Genomic DNA, 23,374 nt, shown 5'->3' on the forward strand with positions numbered 1-23,374 from the left:
ACACAACCCGCCACCCTTCCTGTCCCCTCTGTGTCCTGAACACCACACGGTCACCGGCCCGACCCACTTTGTGAAACCTAACTGCCAGCCTTCTTGTCTGTCCCCGGTCCCGCGGCGGGGGGGCCTGACTTTCAGGACCCAGCGTGGGGCAGCCATGTGCGCGTCTCGGGGTGTGGGAGGGCTCTCATGGGACAGAGCCAGACAGTCCGGTCCCGCTGGGATGTGCAGGCCTGTGGGCCTGGTTTTGTCGCCTGCGGGCCTCCTGCGCAGAGCTGCCTGGCCCTGGATGAGGCGCAAAATACGTCTCACATGGTGCGGTTGCTTGTGGGCCGGGGGTCAGCCAGAATGCTTTTCCTCTTTGACCCGATTTCAGGTCAAAGCTTTTGTCCCTCTGTAGGACAGGGCCTGCTCTCGGGCATCAACCCCACCTCCTGTTAAGCTACTTGGGGCTTGGATCTCCCGGATTCTCCTCCCAGGTGGCCTTCCATTCTGTCTGAAGTTGCCAGGCCAGTCTTAAACATCCCATGTCCCTCCCCAACCCCCGAGCACAAGTCCTAATCCCCCAGTCCCTAAAGTCTGTTACGTCCCTTCCCTCTGGTTACAGCTTTCAGCCATCTTTATTTCTCCTGTCTTCTAGAAACAGAGCCTAGGGGGCGCCTGGGTGGCTCAGTCGGTTAAGCGTCTGACTTCGGCTCAGGTCGTGATCTCGCAATCTGTGAGTTTGAGCCCCGCGTCGGGCTCTGTGCTGACAGCTCAGAGCTTGGAGCCTGTTTCGGATTCTGTGTCTCCCTCTCTCTGACCCTCCCCCGTTTATGCTCTCTCTCTCTGTCTCAAAAATAAATAAAGGTTAAAAAAAATTTTAAATAGAAACTGAGCCTTGGATCCGTGCTCATTCCCCTTCGTAAGTCCCTCCTGCTACCTAACCCCTTTCTTTTTCCAACTAGAGTCTGACGGGAGGGATAGTGCTTAGGAGCTACAGCTCAGCCTCTGCAACCACTCTGAGTCCGAATCCCAGCTCCACTGTAGACAAGATCTCTAGCCCCAAAGTGTATCAGGCAGGGTTCCATCAGGAACTAAGGGTTCTCTCCAATCAGATAAATTGAGCAACGTCTCCTAGCAGGGTTATATCCAAAGGTGTGCACAGGGTGCTGCTGAACCACAGGGGACAGAGCATTACCCCAGATCTAGAAACAGTGGGCTTAGTGCCGCTTTGGGGGCCCAGGGGATGGGGAGAGAAGAGCCCCTAGAATCTGGAGAGGGTCTCTGGTGGCAGCCGTGACCTACAGCATCCTGGCAAGGAGGCGGGGGGGGGGTGGTGTGTGGAATGCCCAGTCTCCCTCTCCTCCGTCCCATCGCCTGTTCTGTGGCCAAGCCCAACAGAAGCCATGGACAAGCCTTCAGCCTCCTGGCCCCCTGACAGAGCGGACAAGGGTAGAGGAAGGATCTGGAGTGGCGACAGAAGATGCTGGCACGCCCCGCGAGCCTCAGTCTCCTCACCATCAAACAGGCTATCGCTCCTCCCTTCCTTCTAGGCTGTCATGGTGATAGAAGATACCCGTGAGGTGCCGAACACTGGCCCAGCACACCCACGGTGCTCAATGCACACATCCTAATGTCTGCTTGGGGATTTAACGATTAATTGGCACCTTGAACTTAGCCTGGCTAAAACTGAAACCTTGAGGGGCGCCTGAGTGGCTCGGTTGGTTGAGCGTTCCACTTGGACTCAGGTCATGGTCTCGCGGTTCGGTTTCTAAGTTCAAGCCCCGCATCGGACCCTACTGTCAGAGCAGAGCCGCTTTGGGTCCTCTGTCCCCCTTCCCCGCTCTCTCTGCCCCTCCCCCACTCGTGCTCTTTCTCTCAAAAAAAAAAAATAATAAAACTAAAACCTTGAATGTTTCTCCCACAAACTGGTTACTGGTCTCAGTAAATGGCACTGCCATCTACCCGACTGGTCAAGCCAGACCCCACCCAGCGCCATCCTTCAGGGGATGGAAGTCTCCGTCTGCCTGTCCCCGCATCCATCATTCCACCCTGTGTGCTCTTGTCCAGACACGTCGCACATCCGTCTCTCCACTGCCTCCCACCGGGCTTGCTCCTCACCCTGGCCGCTGTTACTCTGTGATCCCCACCTGCCAGTGACAGAGATCTACAGTGTCCGCTGCGTCAGGCCACTCCACCGGTGCCCTCCAAGTCCCTGCTTGTGTCTCCAGTCTCACAGGGCCCATGCCCCTCCGCCGGGCACCCGGCCTCCTGACCCCTGCACATACGCCCCTCCACCGGGCACACGGCGTCAGTGCCCCCCCCCCGGCCCCCAGGACTAGGCCTTTTCTTTCCTCAGAGCATCGACACATATCATTTCCAACCCCACAGAAAAACTGCTTTCTTCCAATTGTCCCCACCAGTTCCTTCTCATCCTTCAAATCTCAACTTAAATATGATCACACTTCAAAGAGGCCTGACCAAACCACCTCACCTAAAATACATTTCTCAGGACACCTGGATGGCTCAGTCGGTTGCGTGTCCAACTCTTGGTATCGGCTCAGGTCGTGATCTCCTTGTCATGGGATCGAGCCCCATGTGGGGCTTGGAGCTGAGCATGGGGCGTGCTTGGGATTCTCTCTCTCCCTCTCCCTCTCTGCTCCTCCCCCTTCTCAAAATACATAGACAAACTTTAAAATTTATTTTTTTAAATATTTTTTAATGTTTATTTATTTTTGAAGGAAAGAGAGACAGAGTGTGAGTGAGGGAGGGGCAGAGAGCGAGGGAGACACAGAATCCGAAGCAGGCTCCAGGCTCCGAGCTGTCAGCAAAGAGCCCGATGCGGGGCTCGAACCCACAAACCACGAGACCATGACCTGATCTGAAGTCGGACGCTTAACTGACTGAGCCACCCAGGCACCCCTAAAATTTTGTTAATGTTTATTTTTGAGGAAGAGAGAGAGAGACAGAGCGCGAGCAGGGAAGGGGCAGAGAGAGAGGGAGACACAGAATCCCAAGCGGGCTCCAGGCTCCGAGCCGTCAGCCCAGAGCCCGACGCGGGGCTCAAACTCTCGAGCTGTGAGATCATGACCTGAGCTGAAGTTGGACACTTAACCGACTGAGCCACCCAGATGCCCCTAAATAAACTTTAAAATAAAATACATTTCTCTCTTTCCTCCCTGTTGACTTTGCTGCTCTGACACCCTGATCTGTTCTTTTTTTTTTTTTTTTTAATTTTTTTTTTCAACGTTTATTTATTTTTGGGACAGAGAGAGACAGAGCATGAACGGGGAGGGGCAGAGAGAGAGGGAGACACAGAATCGGAAACAGGCTCCAGGCTCTGAGCCATCAGCCCAGAGCCCGACGCGGGGCTCGAACTCACGGACCGCGAGATCGTGACCTGGCTGAAGTCGGACGCTTAACCGACTGCGCCACCCAGGCGCCCCCTGATCTGTTCTTTAACAGCACTTACAAACTTTGTGGTTCTATATTCATTTCTTTGGTGCTTGTTTATAGGCTGTCTCCCCACACTGCTAATTCCATAGAGGACAAAGGCCCTGTTTTGCCCACCGTTGTATCCTCAGGACCTGGCACGAAGTAGGTGGTCCATAAGCATTGGTCAATGAGCAAAAGGTAGCCGGTGTCCCGGTGACGGCGATGCCATCAGAGCCCGTCCAGAGACTGTCCCCACACCATCAAAGTGCTCCCCAAGCCCTCCCTTCAGGCTCCAGTCTCTACCCTAAATCCTCCTGTTCCCGGATTCATCTAGGGCTCATTTCAATAAAGGACAAAGGAAAAGGGGCCACATCACCAAAATGTCTATTCAGGTTGATGACAGCGTGAGTGGATTGAAGACTTATCGGGGCAAATGGATGAGAGACGGGGAATGCCAGGAGACGGGGCAGAGCGCGTGCAAGCCTGGGGGAGGGACAGCGTGTGGGGACCCGGGCAGCCAGCAGGGCGTGCCCCTCTTCTCTTCTCTGGCCCCTTAGATAAGACAGTAGTTTTGTCATGCTCCACCCCACACATAGCCCCTCCCTTTGTAGCATGTCCCGCCAGGAGAATGTGCCACCCCAGGACGTTTGGTCAAGGATCTCGAATTCCCTAAGGGCCTTCATAAATACCGTCCTGATTGGGGCTCCGGGAGGTAAGGAGAGGCAACAGAAGCCACTGCATAGGAGGCAACGAGGGTGGAAATCAGGAGCGGAGGTAGAGATACAAATAATAGACATCTGCTGCTGGCCGAGAGGGCCTTGGCATTGGGGCGGGGGTGGGGGGGGTCTGTGTTTATTGGAGTCTCCCCGGTGTTAAGTTTTGGGCCCTGGCCTGAGCCTCTTTCCCAGCGCCTGTAGGCAGAGCACACGGGAGCCTGCCGCACGGGAACCACGGGGTCTGCCCGTGTTGCCTGGACTCTGGCCCCCGGTGGTGACACTTTAACCAGCACGCACAACTGCTCCCTAGCCTCGTGCCTCGTGCCTCGGCCACAGACAGTGTGGGGCAGACACCCGGAGACAGGCGGGCACCCGGAGCATGGAGGGTGCGGCTGGACGTGGGGCTCCTCTGGGCTGGGCCGGGCCAAGCTCCGGGGACCCTGGGACCAGAGTAGCATTGAAGGGGCTGGGGAACTCAGAGGAGGGGCTCGGGAAGTCCACCCATTGGAAGGAAGAAAACAGGAACCTTAGGAAAGGGGACTGGGTGATTCTGGACAATGAGCAGCCAGTGTGGACCAGAGATGGCGACGGGCCGAGGCTGAGGGAAGTCAGCAGCTGAAGGGCGGGAGGTCGGGGTTGTGAGGGCAGGCCGGAGTGGGTCAGACCCGGACATGCATCCCATCTCTGTTACTTAGAAGTTCTATGATCTGGGGCGATTTATTTAATCTTCCTCAACCCCTGTCTCCTTCTCTGGAAAGTGGGGACACTTGTAGAGCACGTAACGGTACTTGCTCCACAGGATCCTTGGAACTAGGTAGGGTAATGCGTGTAGAGTGCCCAGGCCCGAGGAAGGACCCCGGGAAACCTGGAGCGCTCAGGGCGGGAGCGCAGCGCTGGGATGAAGGGGGGGTGGCGGTGAGGCGGGGGCCCACACAGCCCTCTTCTGCTGCAGGGCCAGCCGGGTACCTACGGCGGGTCAGCGGGGCCCAGCTGGCCCACGAGCTGGGCACGGCCTTCTTCGAGCGGCAGCAGCTGTCGGCCGCCATGGCGGACACCTTCCTGGAGCACCTGTGCCTGCTGGACATCGACTCGGAGCCCGTGGCCGCCCGCAGTACCTGCATCATCGCCACCATCGGTAAGCAACACCCCCCCCCCCCCCGCCAGCCTCCCGGATCTCAGACCGGGTCATTCATTCAACAGATACTTGTTGAGCGCTCGGTAGCCAAGGTGTCAGGCCCCGGCCCCGGGGGTAGATCAGCGAAGCAAAGATCCCGACCCTTGGGGAGCTGACAACCCAGCTGGGTGAGACAGTAAATACTAACCGTAGGGGCACCGGGGTGACCCAGTCAGTTAAGCTAAGCGTCCGACTCTTGACCTCGGGCTCTGCGCTGTTGCAGAGGCTGCTTGGGATTCTGTCTCCCCTTCGCTCTGACCCTCTGCCACGTGTGCTCTTTTCCTCTCTCTCTCAAAATAATAAAAATGGAAAAATGCTAAACATAATAACTTAAAAAGGAGTAAACTATTTAGCATGTGAAAAGTGATACGAACAATGGAAAAGAGAAAAATGGAGTGGAGGAAGGGACCCCAGGGCGGGGGGCGGAGGGGCAGGCTGCCGTCCCAAGCGGGGAGAAGATCAGATCTGCGCGGAGACGGAAGGAGATGTGAGGAGGGCGGTGTCTGTGGCGGGTGGGGGAGAGTTCCAGACCAGGGGGCAGCCAGCGCACAGGCCCTGAGTCAAAGAGGCCGGGACGGTTAGAAGACATCAAGGGGAGGGTGGCCGGATGAAGGTATTGTGGAGAGAAGAAGGCCATGTAGGGCCTGGTGGCCACTGTCAGGGTCTGGGTGGGGCCCCCCCACCCAGAGAAGTGGGAGACGACGGCCCAGCAATGAGCAGGAGAATGGCTGGCCTCCCACGAGGGCCGCCCTGGCTGTACTGGGGAGACTGGGGTGGCGGTGGGAGCAAGAGCCCCTGTGGCTGCTGAGGTGCTTTTTTTTTAATTTTTAAAAAAGATTTTTAATTTTTTTAATGTTGATGTTTGAGAGAGAGACAGTGTGTGAGCGCGGGAGGGTCAGAGAGAGAGGGAGACACAGCATCGGAAGCGGGCTCCAGGCTCCGAGCTGTCAGCACAGAGCTTGACGTGGGGCTCGAACTCACGGACCGTGAGATCATGACCTGAGTCAAAGTCGGCCGCTTAACCGACTCGGCCACCCAGGCGCCCCTCCTGCAGTGTTTCTGACTCAGACCAGGTAGGGGCAGTGGCGGTGGTGAGACAAGACGGGGTTCCGAATGCATTTGGAAGACAGAGTTGACAGGATTTCCAGATGGGCCGGACATGGCGTGGGGGTGGGGCTGAAGAAGGAACCAGAGAGGAGTCAACTAGAAGGTCGCATTTTCAACTGAGCAGGAAAGACGGTGGAGGAGAGGTTTTGAGGGGAGGAGATAGGAGCTCGCTAGGGGCGGGGGGGGGTTTGAGGGGCACAGAGTCAACCAGAAACACAGGTCTGGGTTTGGGGCAGGGTCCGAGTGGCAGATATAAATGTGGGAGGTGCCAGCATCTAGATGGCATTTGAAGCCACCAGACTACCACCAAGGGAGCGAAGAGAATAGGCATCTGATGTCAAGGGCGAGGGGAGGGGGCGAGCGAGAGGCAGAGAAGGAGCGGCCGCCCCGGGAGCAGGAAGCCAGGAGGGGCGCGTCCTGGAAGCCACGTGAGGACGCGTGTCAGGTGCTGCCGAGGGGCCAGTGGCTGCATTTAGCGACACCGAGGTTCCCGGTGACCCTGGCAGGAAGAGGGGCCGGCGAGGCGGGAGGCCAGCGCCGACTGGAGCCCGAACAAGGAAGAACAGGGGGCGGGGGAGGACCAGAGGCAGCGAGCTCGGAGAACTCCTGCGACGAGTTTTTCTTCAAAGGAGAGCAAGGAGACAGGGCTGGAGGGGAACTGGGGCTCAGAGGGTCTTTGGTGCTGAAACCGAGAACACAGGCTTCCGTGCTGATGGGAACGCTCCAGTAGAGAGGAGAGCACGGATGGCTCGCTCGGGCTGGGGAGGTCGGCAGAGCGGGGGGGGGGGGGGGGGGGGCAGGGCAGCTCGCTCGGGCCTAGGAGGCCTCTCGGCTCCAAAGGCCCAGACGGACCCCAAATGCCCCACCCGGCAGCCGTCTCCTGCCGTGCCCCCTCCCGCGCCGGGGGACCCCCGGCCCGCAGCACCTACATCGCCGCCGGCTGAGGACGCTCCCCTCCGAGCCCCCCACAGCGCCCCCACCCCCACCCCCGGGAGGCAGGTGTTGGCTGGAGGGGAGCAGAGCTGCTGACGGGGGAGTAGAGGCTGCTCAGGGAATAAAGGTCGGGTCTCCCGTGGCGCGGTGATGGGTTTGCTGCCCCCCCCCCCCCCCGGCTTTGGGAAGCAGGTCGGTCGCCTGAGCGGATCCCCGCTTCCAGGGCCGGACTCGCAGTCGGTGGAGCGCCTCAAGGAGATGATCAAGGCCGGGATGAACATTGCGCGCCTCAACTTCTCGCACGGCTCCCACGAGGTGCGGGGCGGGGCGGGGCCGGGTGGGCGGGGCCAAGGCCTGAGCGGGACGGGGGCGGGGGGGGGGCGGCCCTGGCGACCTTCCCCTTAAACGCCCGCTCGCTGGTCCGCAGTACCACGCTCAGTCCATCGCCAACATCCGGGAGGCCGTGCAGAGCTTTGCAACTTCTCCGCTCAGCTACCGACCCGTGGCCATCGCTCTGGACACCAAGGGACCCGAGATACGCACCGGGGTCCTGCGGGGGGTGAGAGGGGCGGGGCTTGGGGGCGGGGCCGGGGGTGGGGGGCCCGGGGGCGGGTCTCACGGCCCCTCTGGCCCCGCCCCTAGGGCCCCGAGACCGAAGTGGAGCTAGTGAAGGGCTCCCGGGTGCTGGTGACCGTGGACCCGGCGTTCCGGACGCGGGGGGACGCGAACACCGTGTGGGTAGACTACCCCAATATCGTCAAGGTCGTGTCGGTGGGGAGCCGCATCTACATAGACGACGGGCTCATCTCCCTCCAGGTGCAGAAAATCGGTGCGGATGGGCCTCCGCCCCAGCCACGGGGACGCGGGGTGCGCTCCTTCTCCCTGGCCCCCTCGCCTCGTAGACCCGCCGCCCCCGCCCCTGGCCAGCGCCCTCCCCCACCCGTCCCCGGAGCCCGCGGGGTCCAGGCTTGAGGGCTCAGCCCGGGTTGGGGCCGGACTGCCGGGTTAGTCGTCCCTCCCACGGACGCCCACCGGTGCCTGTTCCGTGCACGGCCCAGGCCCCAAGGTGGCCAGACAATAGGACGCGGGTTCCTGATTTCCTGGGGGCCCACGCCCCGTGCCCGCCCTCCACGACTCTGCCCCCGGCTCGCCCCTGACCTGCGCTGGCTCTTTCCATGCCTGCAGGCCCGGAGGGGCTGGAGACCCACGTGGAGAACGGCGGCGTCCTGGGCAGCCGCAAGGGCGTGAACCTGCCCGGAACCCAGGTGGACCTGCCGGGGCTGTCCGAGCAGGATGCCCGGGACCTGCGCTTCGGGGTGGAGCATGAGGTAGACATCGTGTTTGCCTCCTTTGTGCGGAAAGCCAGTGACGTGGCTGCCATCCGGGAAGTTCTGGGGCCGGAAGGACGGAACATCAAGATCATTAGCAAAATCGAGAACCACGAAGGCGTGAAGAGGTGAGGCTTGGTCCCTGTCCCCACCAGGCCCCAGCCATCCCCCAAGCCCTGCCTCTTCTCCAGCCTGCCTCTCCCTGGCGTCTCCTGGCGCTTCCTCAGCCCTGACACCCAACCGCCCAGGTTTGATGAGATCCTGGAGGTGAGCGACGGCATCATGGTGGCTCGAGGAGACCTGGGCATCGAGATCCCACCTGAGAAGGTTTTCCTGGCTCAGAAGATGATAATCGGACGCTGCAACCTGGCGGGCAAGCCCGTTGTGTGTGCCACGCAGGTCTGGAGTGAGCCCTCGGGGACCCCGCGCGTTCTCTGGGCTGGGGGAGGGTGAACATCCTCACCTTCGGTCTCTGGCACATTTTGCCGTCCAGTGTTTGATCCTCAAGCGACCGAGCTGGGAAGAGAGACCGTGAGCCCGCGTTTTGAGACGAGGAAACGGGACAGCCAGAGTCACACAGTTTGTGGCCGTGACCCTGGCTTTCAGGGCCCTCTGAGAGTGGCAGAGAAGTAGCTTGGGCAGGGACCCCAGGCAGAGTGTGACTGCTACCGCTCTGACGCCCAGATGTCCCCCAGATGCTGGAGAGCATGATCGCCAAGCCCCGGCCGACCCGGGCAGAGACGAGCGATGTAGCGAACGCTGTGCTGGACGGGGCGGACTGCATCATGCTGTCGGGGGAGACCGCCAAGGGCAAATTTCCCGTGGAGGCCGTAAAGATGCAGCACGCGGTAGGGGCGCCCCACCGAGACGGATGCGCCGGAAGCCCCGCCCCTTCCGGGCTCCAGCGCCCCGCCCCCGCCTGACCTCCCGGTGTTTGCAGATCGCCCGGGAGGCCGAGGCTGCCATCTACCACCGGCAGCTGTTTGAGGAGCTGCGCCGGGTGGCGCCACTGAGCCGGGATCCCACTGAGGTCACTGCCATCGGCGCGGTGGAGGCCTCCTTCAAGTGCTGTGCTGCTGCCATTGTCGTGCTGAGCAAGTCTGGCCGGTAAGGAGGACGCCGGCAGCACCGAGAGAGAGCTTTGAGTCAGGGGCACACTGGGACGGGCCCCGGGGCGGGCCTTGGGCACAGCAGGAACTGTGCCAGCGAGCTCCAGGGAGCTGGAAGGGCAGTGTGACATCACTGGGCACATTGGCTTCCAGGCCATCTGGGCATCTAGGGCCCCTGAGCAAGTCCTCTACATTCACCCCACAAAGCCTTACAATGCTGAATGTTCCAGAAGGTCCCAGAAGGTTTTAGTTCAAGTCTTTGCTCTCAAATCGGCCCTGAGACCTCGGGTAAGTCACCCAGGCTCCATAGACCACTTTTTCTCGTGGAGTCGTCAGGATTAACAAGAGACGTTTGTGAGTTAAGTACGATAGGGTTTCATGTTTCTCCAGAAGTTTCTTATTATCTGCCTCGATATATCCTTCATTGTGTCTTATCTACCTTATGTGGTAAGAAGGGCAGGCATTCTTATGCCCATTTTACAGGTGAGAAAAACAAGGCCCGGAGGTATATGATGACTTACCCAGGGCCACACAGCTTGTTTGTGACACCTGGGACCAGAACCCCAACTCTTGTTTCCTGGCTCACTACTGCCTCACTGTTCTGAGACCTTCTCCACCTCCTGCAGCTCAGCACAGCTGCTGTCTCGGTACCGACCTCGGGCAATGGTCATTGCCGTCACCCGCTCTGCCCAGGCTGCCCGGCAGGCCCACCTGTTCCGAGGGGTCTTCCCCGTGCTCTACAGTGAACCTCCAGAGGCCATCTGGGCAGACGATGTGGATCACCGGGTCCAATTTGGCATTGAGAGTGGTGAGCCACCTCGGTTTCCTCCCCACCCAGCCCTAGGTCTGTGTCATCAGGCCCCCGATCCCACTTTCCACACCCACTCGAAGGGCCTCGCCTCCCTCCTCTGGTCCCATATTTTCCCTGAGAAGGTCACTAAGACACCGGGCTACTTGGGCCTCCGGGGGCCAGGGGACACACTGAGGAGGGCAGTGGGAGAGGGGTCGGCCCAGCTGCCGCTGCTGGAGCTGGATGGGACGTAAGGAGGAAGAGGTGAGAGTACAAGGGGGACCCCGTCCCCCCAGCTGTGTGGCTGTGATCATACTCCGTCTCTTCCCGGGGGCGTGGCAGCACTGGCAGCAGGCCCAGTACTTAGCCACCCGGCCCGCACTGCCCCGTGGACACACTCTCTGTGGCGCCACCTATGGGACACTGTGCACTGGAGGAGACGGAGGGTGGCGGCTGGTTCTCACTGTGGGGCTGGCCAGCGTCCCCCAACGGCTGATGGTCATCTTCCTCCCGCACCCCTGCTAGGAAAGCTCCATGGCTTCCTCCACGTCGGGGACCTGGTGATTGTGGTGACAGGTTGGCGACCTGGCTCTGGCTACACCAACATCATGAGGGTGCTGAGCGTGTCCTGAGATGCCGTGCCCCGCTGACACAGCCCAACCCGGACCCCCACCCCCTCCACCCCACACCCCTACGGTCCCACGGCCGTCTTCTCTGCTCTCCTCCCTCCCTGCCTAGGCCACATCTGCCATCCAGCCCCATCCCAGGGTGCCCCTTCCCCGCTCCATTTCACGCAGGCCCCTTAAGTCTGTGTCCAATTAAGCACTGGCCATCTGGAAGCACCAGTCCTCCCGTCCCTGCACCCAATGCTCTCAGCCTAAGATGCTCTGAGCCTTTAATCCTAGCTTAACTGGTTAATTCTATTCCTCTGGGCTTCCCATACTGGGGGGGGGGGTGCAGGGAGGAGGGGAACAGGGCCATCATGTCCACAGTCTCCACAAAGTCACCATTTAAAAAATGTTCCGTATCCATGCCGTCTGATACCCTCAGTGTGGCCCTCATGCATCTCCTGGGGAGAATGCCACCTCTTTCCTCACCGTGACACAGTGACGTCAAAGCACCGCCATTCTGGGGGAAACTGGGGTAGACCAGGGCCGGGGAACACAGAGAGCCGCATGGGCTCATCTCGTCACTGTTCTCACAAGTAGGCCGCTCCCTGGCTGTTCTCATGCCCACCTCGTGCCTTGCTGGGTCAGAGGCCCTGCTGCTTCCTCCTGCACCCAGACATTCCTTCCTGCCCACCTTGGTCCCCACACAACCCAGGAGCCAAGACAAGTATCTCTAGCTTCTTTCTAAACCCAGCTGTTTGGGAGTGATTGTACAACCCAGGACTCTTCACCCGAGAGAAAGATGACTTAGGGTCCTGGCCCTGCATTCTCTGATACTGTAGAGCAGACGTGGGGCCTGGGACGTGGGGTAAGGGATTTCCCTTGTGCCTGGGAAGGCAAAGGTACTGACGGGCCTGCCCTTCCCCAGGCTCGGATGTCTCGGGTCCTCCCCTTACTCTCTCACCAATGGTAAACTCTAAGCTCGGAACAAAACCCTTAAAAGTAGCAAGAGTCCACCCTTCTGCAGCCCCCTGTAGGGAGAGGGCTCAATATCGCTGCCCTGCCTGCTGATAGAGCTGAGCGAGGACCCTATAAGGACAGGTAGGGAGGGATGGATAACGGAATGGCTGAATAAAATGAATTAATGATAAATAAAACTAGCAAATGAATAAATACAATTATTACATGATTGAATAAATAAGAATAAACAAGGAAGGGAGGAAGGAAAGAAAAAAATGGCCACCTAAGGATTCGGCCGCTTGCCCCCCACCTGGGGGATCCAGGCTGGCACATTAAATAGGGACGTGCCAACCGTCCCTTGGCCTCAAGGGGGACACCACTGGGGCAGGGAAGAGGCTGCTCCCAGTTTACAAAGACAGTTGTACCACAGGGACAGAAGGTGCAGCAAACTTGACAGGAGACAGGTGTTCCCACAGTAGTGGGGGGGGGGGGCACACGCGGCAGTGATGGTGGGTGCCCACGCTGGGGAGCCAAGATATCTGTTGACAGCAGCGGAGGCACAGGTGACTGGCAGTGCCCGGCTGTGCCAGGGAGACAGAAGTCAACCCACAGCAGGTGGTTCCTGTGGGGTCAAGGGCAGGGAAACAGAGACATCTAGTTGCTTGGCAGTGATGGGGGGTGGGGGGACAAGGACTTGTGCTTCGTGAGGCGGGGGCCTGGGGCTAAGCCTGCGCCTGGCAGGACTATCCCAGGGGAACACCCTGCTCGGAGGCCTTAGAGTCACTTCTACTTGGCAGTGAAGACATGTAGCGCCTGGCACAGTGTCTTGAATGTGGTAGGCGCTCAGTACGTTTGATGAACGAGTGAGTGGATTAGGAGGATGTCAGACAGGCTGCAGGGTGCCTGAGCTGAGGACAGAGGCCATCTCCTGGGGAGATATTCCCACAGGGCCGTGTTTCGGGTCTCCTTGGCCTTCCCCAAGAGGCATCTGCCCTCGGGCGCACACTGGCGCACCCAAGAGCTTACCCAAGGGTTTCACATGTTGGCAGAGAGCTGGGGGCCCCGGGGGGCAGCTGGCTCAGGCGCTGATGGCCTGGGCGACTGAGCTGTCCCTGGCAGCTTGGCCAGGAGTCCTGAGGAGGACAGGCGTTCACTTCCTGAGCCCTTACGCCCAGGAGAGCCGTCACCAGCTGCCCGCTGAGGCAGAGAGGGTTGGGAGGCGGAGAGGGGACGGCCCCGAAGTCCTAGTCGCCGTCCACCTCCTCCCGGGGGGGGGCCCAGCAAGGACACCTGGGAGCGCCCAGCCCGGGACAGGCTGGCATGAAGGGTTCGGGCAGGTGGGGCAGGCAGGCGGGAGGTGGATGCCCAGGGGCCCCGGGCCAGCAGAGGGCCAGCTCGGACGGGCACTAGTGGGGAGGCCGGGGAGCCTGCTGAGCGTCGGGCAGAGCGAGCGAGGAGGGTAGCTGGAGAGTCAGGGGAGAGGGGCAGAGGGCCCCGCTGGTGAGTCAGGGCGATGGCCACACTGGAGGTCACGGCGGCCGCCTGCAGAGGCGCGTGCACCAGGGGCTCCCACAGCACTGGCTTTCCGCTGAGCCGAGCTCCTGTGCCCGGGGCTAGGCCCCGAACGCCCCGGGCCATGTCCCTGTCGTGCTGCACCAAGTGCTGTTCCATGGTGCCCCCGCTGCTGCCCGGACTTGGTTCGGAGCGTTTCCGCTGCAGGACAGAATTCTTCTTGCCTAGAAATGGTCCGGGGAGGGAGAGATTGGAGATGGGGAAGGAGTCCAAGCTGGAGGTCGGGTATCAAAGAGCAGGAGCATAAGAAGATGAACTCAGAGGACGGCAGCGGGTGAGGGTGGGAAGCAGAGGACGGTGATGGGGTGAGGGGGTGGAGGTTGGGAGGCAGGGGTGGAGAAAGAGGGTCAGGGATGAAAGGATGTCTCTGAGAGGGTGAGAGGGAAGGAGGACTCGACACGGAGCCACGGGGCCATCTCTCCAGGGGCAGGGGACACTGTGCCGGAGGCCTCGCGGGGCATTTGCCGGGAGTGGCGCGGGCTGGGGCGTGATGCCGAAGCGCCGGAGCCTGGGCCCTGGGAGGTTGGGGGCCCCTCGCGGGGGAGGCGGGGTGGGGACGCAGCCAGGACCCAGGGCAGACAGGCTGGACGAGCCTCACCGATGCGGCGCAGCCGGTCCATGGCTACCGTCTCGAAGGCCCGGCGCATCATGGGGAACTCTTCCAGCACGGCGTTGAAGTGGTCCACGCTGAGCGAGTACAGGCGGCAGTAGGTGTCAGCGCGCACGCTGGCCGTGCGCCGGCCCCGCGTCAGCAGACAGATCTCTGTCCAAGTCGGGAAGAGGCCCTCAGGACCGCGGTCCCCAGAACGCCCTCTCACCGGGCCCGCGGCAGCTGACCCGGCCCCCTCTCTGCCCGGGGCCAAGGCCCTGAGACGCCCCAAGCATCTTCTCCCTCCATCCTTCTCACTCTCTCCAGATTAAAGCTGGCACACAGGTGGGCCTTGCTGGCTCCGTTATTCCAGTCATTTCCATTCCCAGCCACCTCCTCTGCTCTGGTCCAAGGGGCAGGCCTGGGGCAGTGCCCTCTGTGTACCTGCCCCTCCCACCCCTTTGCATGAAGTCCAAGGGCAACCCAGAAGGAGAAAAGCAGTGCCAAAGGGCAAAGGGCACCCAGGGATGCTAGCGAGCAGGGGTGGTTTGGGGCCTGAGAGAGGACATCTGGTGGGGTGGCCCCCACTGACGCAGCCTGGGTCCCGGGACCCTCCCCACAGGGCACCCCACCAGGGAACCGTCCAACTCAAGCCCCTGGAACAGTATGGCTCGATTCCTGTCTTTCCTTCGTCTCCTAGGGTCCCCAGACTTCACCGCTTGAGGGTCTTAGAAGGCCCAGTGGCCCAGGAACTTTCCCCACCCCCGCCCTGCTGCTACCGATCAGAATCTCTTAGGAAGCTATTTAAAGCCACAGAGCTCCAGGCCCCAGGCCCAGAGATTCTGACTCAGGAGGCCTAGGGAAGGGCTAGAAGTCTTTGACTCTGCACACAGCCAGGCAGGAACTCCGCACAGTGATCCAGGGGAGCAACTGCCCTCTGTCCCCTGCTCCAGTCCCCCCACCCTCCCTGAGGCCTGCTGACCCCCAAAGTAGGATCCATCGGTGAGGCGGGTGTCCCGGGCACCGCGCGCCAGCACGCTGAGCAGCCCGTGCTGTATGAAGTACATCTTCCTGCCCACGGAGCCCTCGCGCACCACGAGGTCCCCTGGCTGGAAGACCTCAAAGTGCAGCTTGGTGAGCACCGCTGTCACGAAGCTGGGGTCGGCGTGGGCGAACAGTGGCATGTGGGCCACCAGGCCGCGGCAGGTGAAGTTAATGATCTCCTGGGCAGGGGAGGGGCCTGTCAGGCAGGCTGCGCCCCCTCCCCCGAGGTGCCCCCATCGAGCTCATCTGTCTCCAGAGGCCCCACCCCTGGGGTCATGGTCTGCCAAAGGATGGGGATGCTTCAGTGGGCCTGGGACCATCCCTGCACTCCTGCCTCCAGAGCTCTCCCGTGATCCCCCGCGGGACCGTGACCCCCAAACAGAGATCCCTGCAGGCCCTCCCCGCATATCCTTCACCCCCGTAAGACCTTCAAGAAAGACCCTAATCCCTAAAAGCCCACCCCCCCCCCCCAAGGCCTGGCCTCCCACGAGGCCCCCCGCAGGCCCCGCTCCCTATAGGTGCACCTGCCGACCAGGAGCCCGTACCCCAGACGGCACCTCAGAAGCCCCGGTCCTTGCACAGCCCCCTCCGGGGCCCAGTCCCACCTCCCGAAGCGGCTCGCTCAGCTCGCCCAGGATGCTCTCTTCGTCGAACATCTTGCCCTGGTAGCGGTGCTCGTAGTACTCGTGGATGCGCTGCCGAGTGTCGGCGGGCAGCTTGTGGAAGGCCATGTACTGCTCCACCTGCTTGTACTGGGGGGCGGGTGACGGCAGTGGGTGAGAGGGTGCAGAGACACGCGTGGGGCAGGAGCAGTGGCGGGGTACGTGTGGAAGAAAGATCACAGACACGGGCCAGACCCGGAGGGGTGAAACATGGACAGAGGGGGTACACAGGGCCGCAGAAGGACATGTGGGTAGCAGTGGATACGGGGAGGACACACAGCACAGTGACAGGAAAGTCCAGACATGGGCAGAGGAGGGGCCCAGGGACGGGGACATAGGTCCAAACAAGGAGGAAGTTACACACACGGGCATGGGACAAACGGACACAGGGCAGGGAAGGACACGGAGACCCAACAGGAGCACGAGCACAGGCCTCACGTTGAGCTACCCAGACCCTAGCCCCCCTGCAGGCCCACCCCTTCCTTCTCCGGCCCCTGCTCACCTTCTCCTGGTACTGACGTCGGGAAGAGTCCAGGGACTGGATGAGGGCGGTGGCATGGCCGATGAACATAGCGTAGCACGTGGCGCCCACGATCATGCTGAGCATGGTGAGCCAGACGTCGGGCATGCCGACAGGTGCCTGCTGCCCGTAGCCAATGCACAGCATGTGACTCATGGCCTTGAACAGGGCGTGGGAGTACTGGCGTCCCCACGAGTGGTTCTGGAGGGCAGAGTATACTGCACAGCTGGGCACAGCCTCCTCAGAGCCTCCTTGTCCTCCTGCCCCCCCCTTCCCTCTCTGGCGGTCCTTCTGTGTGCCCCTTTCTGCTTCAGACTGGCCTCCCAGGAGGCACTTCAGTTTGGTTCTGGGGGCCTCTCCGCAGCTTGGGGGGGGTCCGTTTTGCCTAGGTTTCCTGCCCTGCCTGCTCCCTCCAACACAACAGCACTTCCTGTAGGTAGCCTCCCCCCCCCTCAGCTCCCCACCTCCTCGCTCGGCAGCTCCCGTCTCCGGCCCCAGTGCTCGGCCCTGCTACTCAAGCACGAGAGCCCTTCGAGGGCCCGGAAGGCAGAGTCGTGGGAGTCCTCACCGCCATGTGGTTGATGGAGACCCAGCAGTCAGGGGGGAAGTCCTGCAGCATGGGGACCAGGAACTGCAGGCAGCCGTCCCAGTGACACAGCAGCAGCATCATCCCGATGAGGTTGAAGATGCGAACCACCGCGCTCGCCAGGTCATAGGTCATGTGAAAGATCTGAGGATTCCGAGGAACGGCTGCTGTGGACAGGACCCCTCCCCGCCGGTCCTCCTCTACTCCTGGCCTTGCCAATTCTCTCCTTGAACTTCTCTCTAGCCCCAGCCCCCGTGGATCTTTAAAATGCGCTGTTATTCATTTGCACAGAGCTCTACAGCACACATACAGCTAATACAGAGTTGGCTGTGTTACTACTCTCCGATCTTACAGGGAGGGAATCGATGCCAGTCACGTGCCCAGAATCACACACAGTGTCACAGCAGAAACTCAAAAAAATCTACTGCACAAGCCGCCCAGGCTGTGCCCACTGGAAAAGAGGAGAGAGGGCATTCCCGGTGTCATGTCCTCGGGGCACGTGTGCGAGGATTCATGCCAACAGCCCCCTTCCCTCCAGTAACACTCACAGAAAACACGCTGACAACTTACTATGTCCCAGGCACTGTTCTAGGAGGTATTAAGTTACAGGTATTATTTCCTTTTATCCTTATGATACACCTCATCGTGTGTAAGTATATGTAACGTTTCCATCTTCTAGAAGAGGAAAACCAAGCCTCCTATAGCGTATAGTAAACTGGGATACGATCACAGGCAAAGAAACTGCAGAGCCCACACTCTGCACCCCTAAATCCTGCTCCCCTGCCGCTGGAACTCCAATGTCTCCCACTCCCTCCTTCCAGAGTCCAGCTAACCTGCAAGCGCTCCTCCAGCCTCTGCACTCCGCCCTCCTCACCTCCGGGTGTGTGTGGGGGGGGTACCCCCGAACCCTCACTCTGCCCCTGCTACTGACCCGCCCACTTTGGAGGCAGCCCGCCCAGCTGCCTCACCCCGTAGCATCACCAGGAGCCCCACCCATAGCGCCGTCCCGGAGGGGTCTGCGAGCCCCCCTGCCCACCTCCCTGCCCCACCTCCTCCCACTGGTGTATGTAGCGGATGAGGCGGGAGAGGCGGAGCAGCCGCAGGAGGCTGAGGATCTTGGTGAAGCGCACAATGCGTAGGGCCCGCGCCGTTTTGTAGACCTCGGCGTCCAGTCGTGGCTCCAGCTCCACCACCAGGAAGATGTAATCCACGGGGATGGAGGAGATGAGGTCGACCAGGAACCAGGTGCGCAGGTAGTGAGACCGGATGGCGCGAGGGGCCAGCAGGATTTCAGCACCCTCCTCTACCACGATGCCTGTGCGGAAGTTGAGTACCAGATCCAACAGGAAGAAAGTGTCAGAGAGGACATTGAAGACGATCCAAGGTGGGGAGTTCTCCTCCTTGAAGAAGGTGATGCCCACAGGCAGCACAATGAGGTTCCCCACCATCAGCAGGAGCATGATCAGGTCCCAGTAAAACCTAAGGTGGGGGTGGGGTGGGGAGGAAGGCCAGGATGACACTTCACCAGCCACCAGACAAACGGCAGATAGTCTGATACAGCCAAGAGTGGGCAAGGATTACCGAATAACGGGATGGCCGCTTACAGCTGGCGGGAACGTAGACTGGGACCACCATTTGGGAAGCCAGTTTGCTATTATCTAGTAAAGCTAAACATTTGCATTCCCTGCCACCCAGCAATTCCATTAGGAGCATACACACGCTCAAGGGAAATATGAGCTCCAGGAGATGCATACAGAAATGTTCACAGCAGCATTGGATCTGGAAACGACCCACACGTCCATCCGTAGAAAAATGCAGATAAATAAGATAAACACAGTAGGTGAATAGACTGTGGTATACTCACGCCCCAGAATAATAGACAACCCTGACGCCACCCAACGGCAGCCTCACGCTGAATCTCGCAAATTCAATGTTGAACAAAACGAGAAATAAAAGGATACACAGTGGATGAGTTCACTTGTACAGAGTTCAAAAACAGGCAAGACTAAACTGCAGTATTTAGCAATTCACAGAAAAGTGGTAAAACTATAAAGAAAAGTAAGAGAATGAGTGCCTCAGAAGTTAGAAAAGTAGGTTGCGGAAAGGACTGCGGGAGCAGTAAGGATGCTTTGGGGTGCCAGCAACCTAGTCTCTCCTGACCTGGATGGTCGTTACAGGGGGGTGTGCTTTGGAATTACATATACACGTGTGTGCACGTAGACGTATATATGTATGTATACACGCACGTGCATCTTGAATATATATGCAACATGATGTATCATTATACACTATCCTACCCAGATGCCTGCTATACACACGCACCTACTACACGTATACATCCTCACTGTATACATGTACATATGTACAGATACATATACCTGCTTAATGTGTATAATATACATGTAATATCACGTACATGATTTATGTCACTATATTATATATTTTAAAGTAAAATAAAAAGATAAGCTACCCCATGCTAACCTCCCAGGAGTGCTGAAAACACACACACTGAGACAATGGATACGATAGTGCCGTACAAGCACTGGTTGGTTTTATGACTCACCCACCTTTTGTTCCCAGATTTCTGAAGAGGTTGCTGCTGCTTCCACCTCAGCTCTCTGCCCATCCCTAGTCTAGGCCTTCACGCCCTCCCCAGCCCTCCCCACCCCACCCCTCCTTCCCTTCCCAACCCAGCTGGACCCATAGTTCCTGGTTCTCTGCTGGGATCTGCTCATCCGCGTCAGGGTATGGGGCGGGGGGGGAGTCTGTTCTGCCTCCCATCCGAACTGAGCTTTTTAGGGATGCCCCACCCCCCTCCCCAGCACCTCAGACAGGGTTGCACATAGAGAAGCTCCACGGGAGATCCTGAGGCAGCGAGGCTAAAAGCTCTGCACGCCTCTCCTTCCCTAATCTCCCTGTGCCTGCTGGCGCTCTGGCCAAGCCCAGACAAGGGCACTGGCAGGGGAGAGCCACACTGCTGTGGTGAAAGTGTGGAAAGGAGAGGTCAGGAGGAAGCTAGCGAAGCTTCCATGCAGAGAAGTCTGAAGCGGTTAAAAACAGCGTTAGCTAGAGTGGTTTAATTCCAGGACACACCTAATTGCAGTATCAACTCAGGACTCGGCCCTTTCTGACTCGGACTACGAAATCAATCTCTTCAGCTTCTAAAAGAAGCACAGGGGTCCCCAAAGCCAGGTCTCCAGGAAGCCCCTCAGACCGTGTGCTTTCCATCAACAACAAATCCTTGACCCCCCCCCTTCCCCTACCTCCTGGGCCACTGGAGAGTCCTGTACTGTGTGCTGAGAGCAGAGGGGAGGGGAGGGAGGGGAGGAGAAAGGAGGGGAGGGGAGGGGAGAGGAGGGGGGGAGAGGGGAGGGGCGGGGAGGGGTGGGGAGGGGAGGAGAAAGGAGGGGAGGAGAGGGGAGAGGAGGGGGGAGAGGGGAGGGGCGGGGAGGGGAGGGGAGGAGAGGAGAGGGCTCGCCCAGCCATGGAGCATCTTCACAGCCTGACTCACAGGCAGTCACAAGCTTAGCGGGTGATGCAGTAGAGAAGATAGAGAAGCGGCATGATAATACACGGCTTCTGGGGACACATCTGCGGGTAAAATGGGGGGGGGAGATCACAGGAGGCTAAAACAGGTGCTCTGGTGGGGTAGGGATGAGGCAATAAAGAAGAGGGGAGAGAAAGGAACAATGGGAGAAAGAGGAACATTTAGGGAGTGTGTATGTCTGTGGGTTCAAAATGATGTCCAGGTCTCCAATTGTGTTTCCAGGCTCCTGATCCACACCTCATCTTTCCTGCTCATTTTGCTCCCCACCTGAGGTGCTTTGGACACACTGTTGCCTCATCCAAAAGCTGTCCTTCATTTCCCCCAAGGACAGAGCTGCTCTCCTCCCCTAGCGACCTTGATGTAGAGGTACAGCCTGACGGGGACTGTGAAATGGCCCCACCTCCACCCTCGGTCCCTCTGATAGGCACCTGGGAGGGTGCCCCTGTCTTGCTTCCTCAATCGCTGGGAGTCCCGGCCCTGCCCCGCTACATCCCGCCTTCAGCACCAGGGACAGCGGCAAGAACCGCAGCCGGGACAACCCCGGCCCGCGCCCCGCCAGCGTCTCTATTTTTCCTGGTAGTCGGCCCTGTTGAACTAGGCAGGTGCTGGGGGTAGGAGACAGCAGAGCTCGGTTTCCCCCTCAGGCTGACCCCGAGCCTTGGAACATGGCATAATTTCCCAGATCCCCAGCCGGCAGGACTGCAGGAGGCAGTCGTCCCTAACTCCAGTAGTCCCTGTGGTCCAGGTGGAGTTCTGGATTCCTGAAACGGTAAACCCAGGTCTCTAGTGTCTCCTCTGGTGTCAAGTCACTGAAGACCTCCGGCTGGGGATCCCTCGCCCAAGAATTCCCAGGCTAGACTGGGGGAAGTGACTCTGTTGTCCCACCCAAGGACCCCCGGGCCGGAAACGAAGAGTCTGTAGAGGGTGAGGCGTGCCCTGCCTCCGTGTCGCGGCCCATGGGGGTGGGATCTGTGTCCCCCGCCCTCCTTGCTGGGGCCCCAGTACCGGAAGTCGCTGTAGGGGTGGATGATCCAGGCCCCCGCTGACTTGACCCTCTCCTGCTCGATTTCCACTGCCTTGTGGCTGCCGAACACGCGAAGGGAGAACTTGTTGACCGTGGGCTGGAGCAGCGTCCCGAGATGCCTTCTCTTGGGCTCGGGCCCAGACCCAGGCAGCGGTCCCGAGGCCGCGGTCACAGGCGCCGGAGCAGCCAGAGGCGCCGCTTCCAGCCCAGGGGTCGCCCGTTCGCCAGCTCCCGTAGTCGGCCGCTGCTCTGCCTCCATGATGCCCAGTGGCTTACACGCTTGGCGTCCTAGACCCTGCCGCGGCCATCCGGGACGCCGACCCCTCCCGTAGCAGGAGCCGGCGCAGCCCGGCGGGCTCCGAGCTGCCGGCTCGCGGGGCGGAGGGGGTGTGTGCGCCAGACTCGCGGGCGGGAGGCAGGCGGCGGGTTGCGCGGCGCCCCCTGGCGGGAGCCTCCCCAGGAGAGGGCGGGGCCAAGGAAGCCCGCCTCCAGGGAAGACTCCGGCATGGGCGTGGCCTAGCAGATGGGGGCGGGCCCCCAAGTAAGGGAGGAAGAGGCAGGGAAACACAGCCGGAGTCACGAAGGGGGCGTGATCTGGTGTCGATGAGCTCTTAGCCAATGAGCTCTAGGGAGGCGGAGCCGTCCGAGAATGGCGGGAAAAGCGGACGCTGGTTGTAGATCCCGGAGTCTCCGGAGGGCGAGGAATTGGGGACCAGAGAAGAGGTGGGGAACAGTCACTCCAATTCACGGACTTCCTGCATTTCACTGTCTTCCTCTCAGCACTCTCCTAGGCATACTCCTTTCTTCTCGTCTTCTCCATATTCCTCCTAGTATTTCATTTGCAAATTCATACTGCTAACTTTCAGCAAGAGTGACTGCGGATACAAAGTTGAATACAAAAGTCCTGCTGTAAAGCCAAGCTCGGCTGTGCCCGTATGCAGACAGAACAAGGAGACTGCAGTGCTGTGTGATGTTCAGTGCTAGAAGTTTCCAAACATCTCAAATTCTTCCCCTCATCTCCGTTTCTTATTGCCACTGACTTATTTCAAGCCTTCGGCATTTTTTCCCCTAGGTTATTTCAGAAGCCTCTATAAGGGGCCCTATACTCTCTCAGGCCAATTCTTTTCCCACAGTCTGCCAGAGTTACCTTCCTAAGATTCAAATGCAACATGTCCTTCAAACCTCTCCATCTTCTGTAGGGAAGGTTACCTGTAAGCTCCTTAAAATGACCTACCAGGCCCTGCAAAATTTGGACCTAATTTCAATAGCCTCTCTTCTGATAGTCCCTCTCTTGAAAGCCAGGACTCTGACCATGCTGAAAGGCTTTGTTCTACCTTGTCTCCAGCCCTCTGCAAATACTTTCTCTGCCCGGTATTCTTTTCCAATTCACTTTCCAAGTGTTGCCTCACATAGTATCTCCTCTAGGAAACCTAGAAACACACTTCCAAGTCTCCTTTCCCCAACTAGATCTAATCCAGGGCTTTCTTTCTTTTTTTTTAAAGTTTATTTATTTATTTTGAGAGAGAGAGAGAGAGAGAGAACAACTGGGGAAGGGGCAGAGAGGGAGAGACAGTATCCCAAGCAGCCTCCACATTATCAGTGCAGAGCCTGACTTCGGGCTCAAACTCACCAACTGTGGGATCATGACCTCAGGTGAAGAGTCTGATACTTAACCAACTGAGCCACCCAGG

The 23,374-nt window shown here is 59.5% G+C and overlaps 2 protein-coding genes across 4 annotated transcripts; one reads left to right on the top strand and one right to left on the bottom strand.

Annotated features, from left to right (window-relative positions):
* The first annotated feature begins 4,026 nt into the window (after positions 1-4,026).
* On the top strand, positions 4,027-12,335 carry PKLR (pyruvate kinase L/R). 3 transcript variants are annotated; one of them, XM_030303320.1, is made up of 11 exons: positions 4,027-4,126; positions 5,083-5,265; positions 7,568-7,659; positions 7,772-7,903; positions 7,987-8,173; positions 8,530-8,800; positions 8,921-9,071; positions 9,368-9,520; positions 9,613-9,779; positions 10,408-10,589; positions 11,097-12,335. In XM_030303320.1, the coding sequence occupies exons 1-11, from the start codon at positions 4,027-4,029 to the stop codon at positions 11,201-11,203; spliced, it is 1,725 nt and encodes a 574-aa protein (XP_030159180.1). In that variant the 3' UTR covers positions 11,204-12,335. The 3 variants fall into 3 exon arrangements, with proteins under 3 accessions (XP_030159180.1, XP_030159181.1, XP_030159178.1); XM_030303321.1 differs by lacking the exon at positions 4,027-4,126 and adding an exon at positions 4,474-4,516; XM_030303318.1 differs by lacking the exon at positions 4,027-4,126 and adding an exon at positions 4,580-4,944.
* Positions 12,336-12,624: 289 nt separating this feature from the next.
* HCN3 (hyperpolarization activated cyclic nucleotide gated potassium channel 3) lies at positions 12,625-21,971 on the bottom strand. Its single transcript, XM_030303299.2, has 8 exons — positions 21,665-21,971; positions 18,162-18,591; positions 17,095-17,256; positions 16,509-16,727; positions 15,950-16,096; positions 15,283-15,523; positions 14,310-14,474; positions 12,625-13,875 (listed from the first exon to the last, which is right to left on the bottom strand). Exons 1-8 carry the CDS (start codon positions 21,940-21,942, stop codon positions 13,175-13,177), a joined length of 2,343 nt encoding a protein of 780 aa, XP_030159159.1. The 5' UTR covers positions 21,943-21,971; the 3' UTR covers positions 12,625-13,174.
* Positions 21,972-23,374: the final 1,403 nt, after the last annotated feature.

Source organism: Lynx canadensis, chromosome F1, assembly GCF_007474595.2.
Source record: "Lynx canadensis isolate LIC74 chromosome F1, mLynCan4.pri.v2, whole genome shotgun sequence".
Classification (NCBI taxonomy): Eukaryota; Metazoa; Chordata; class Mammalia; order Carnivora; family Felidae; genus Lynx; species Lynx canadensis.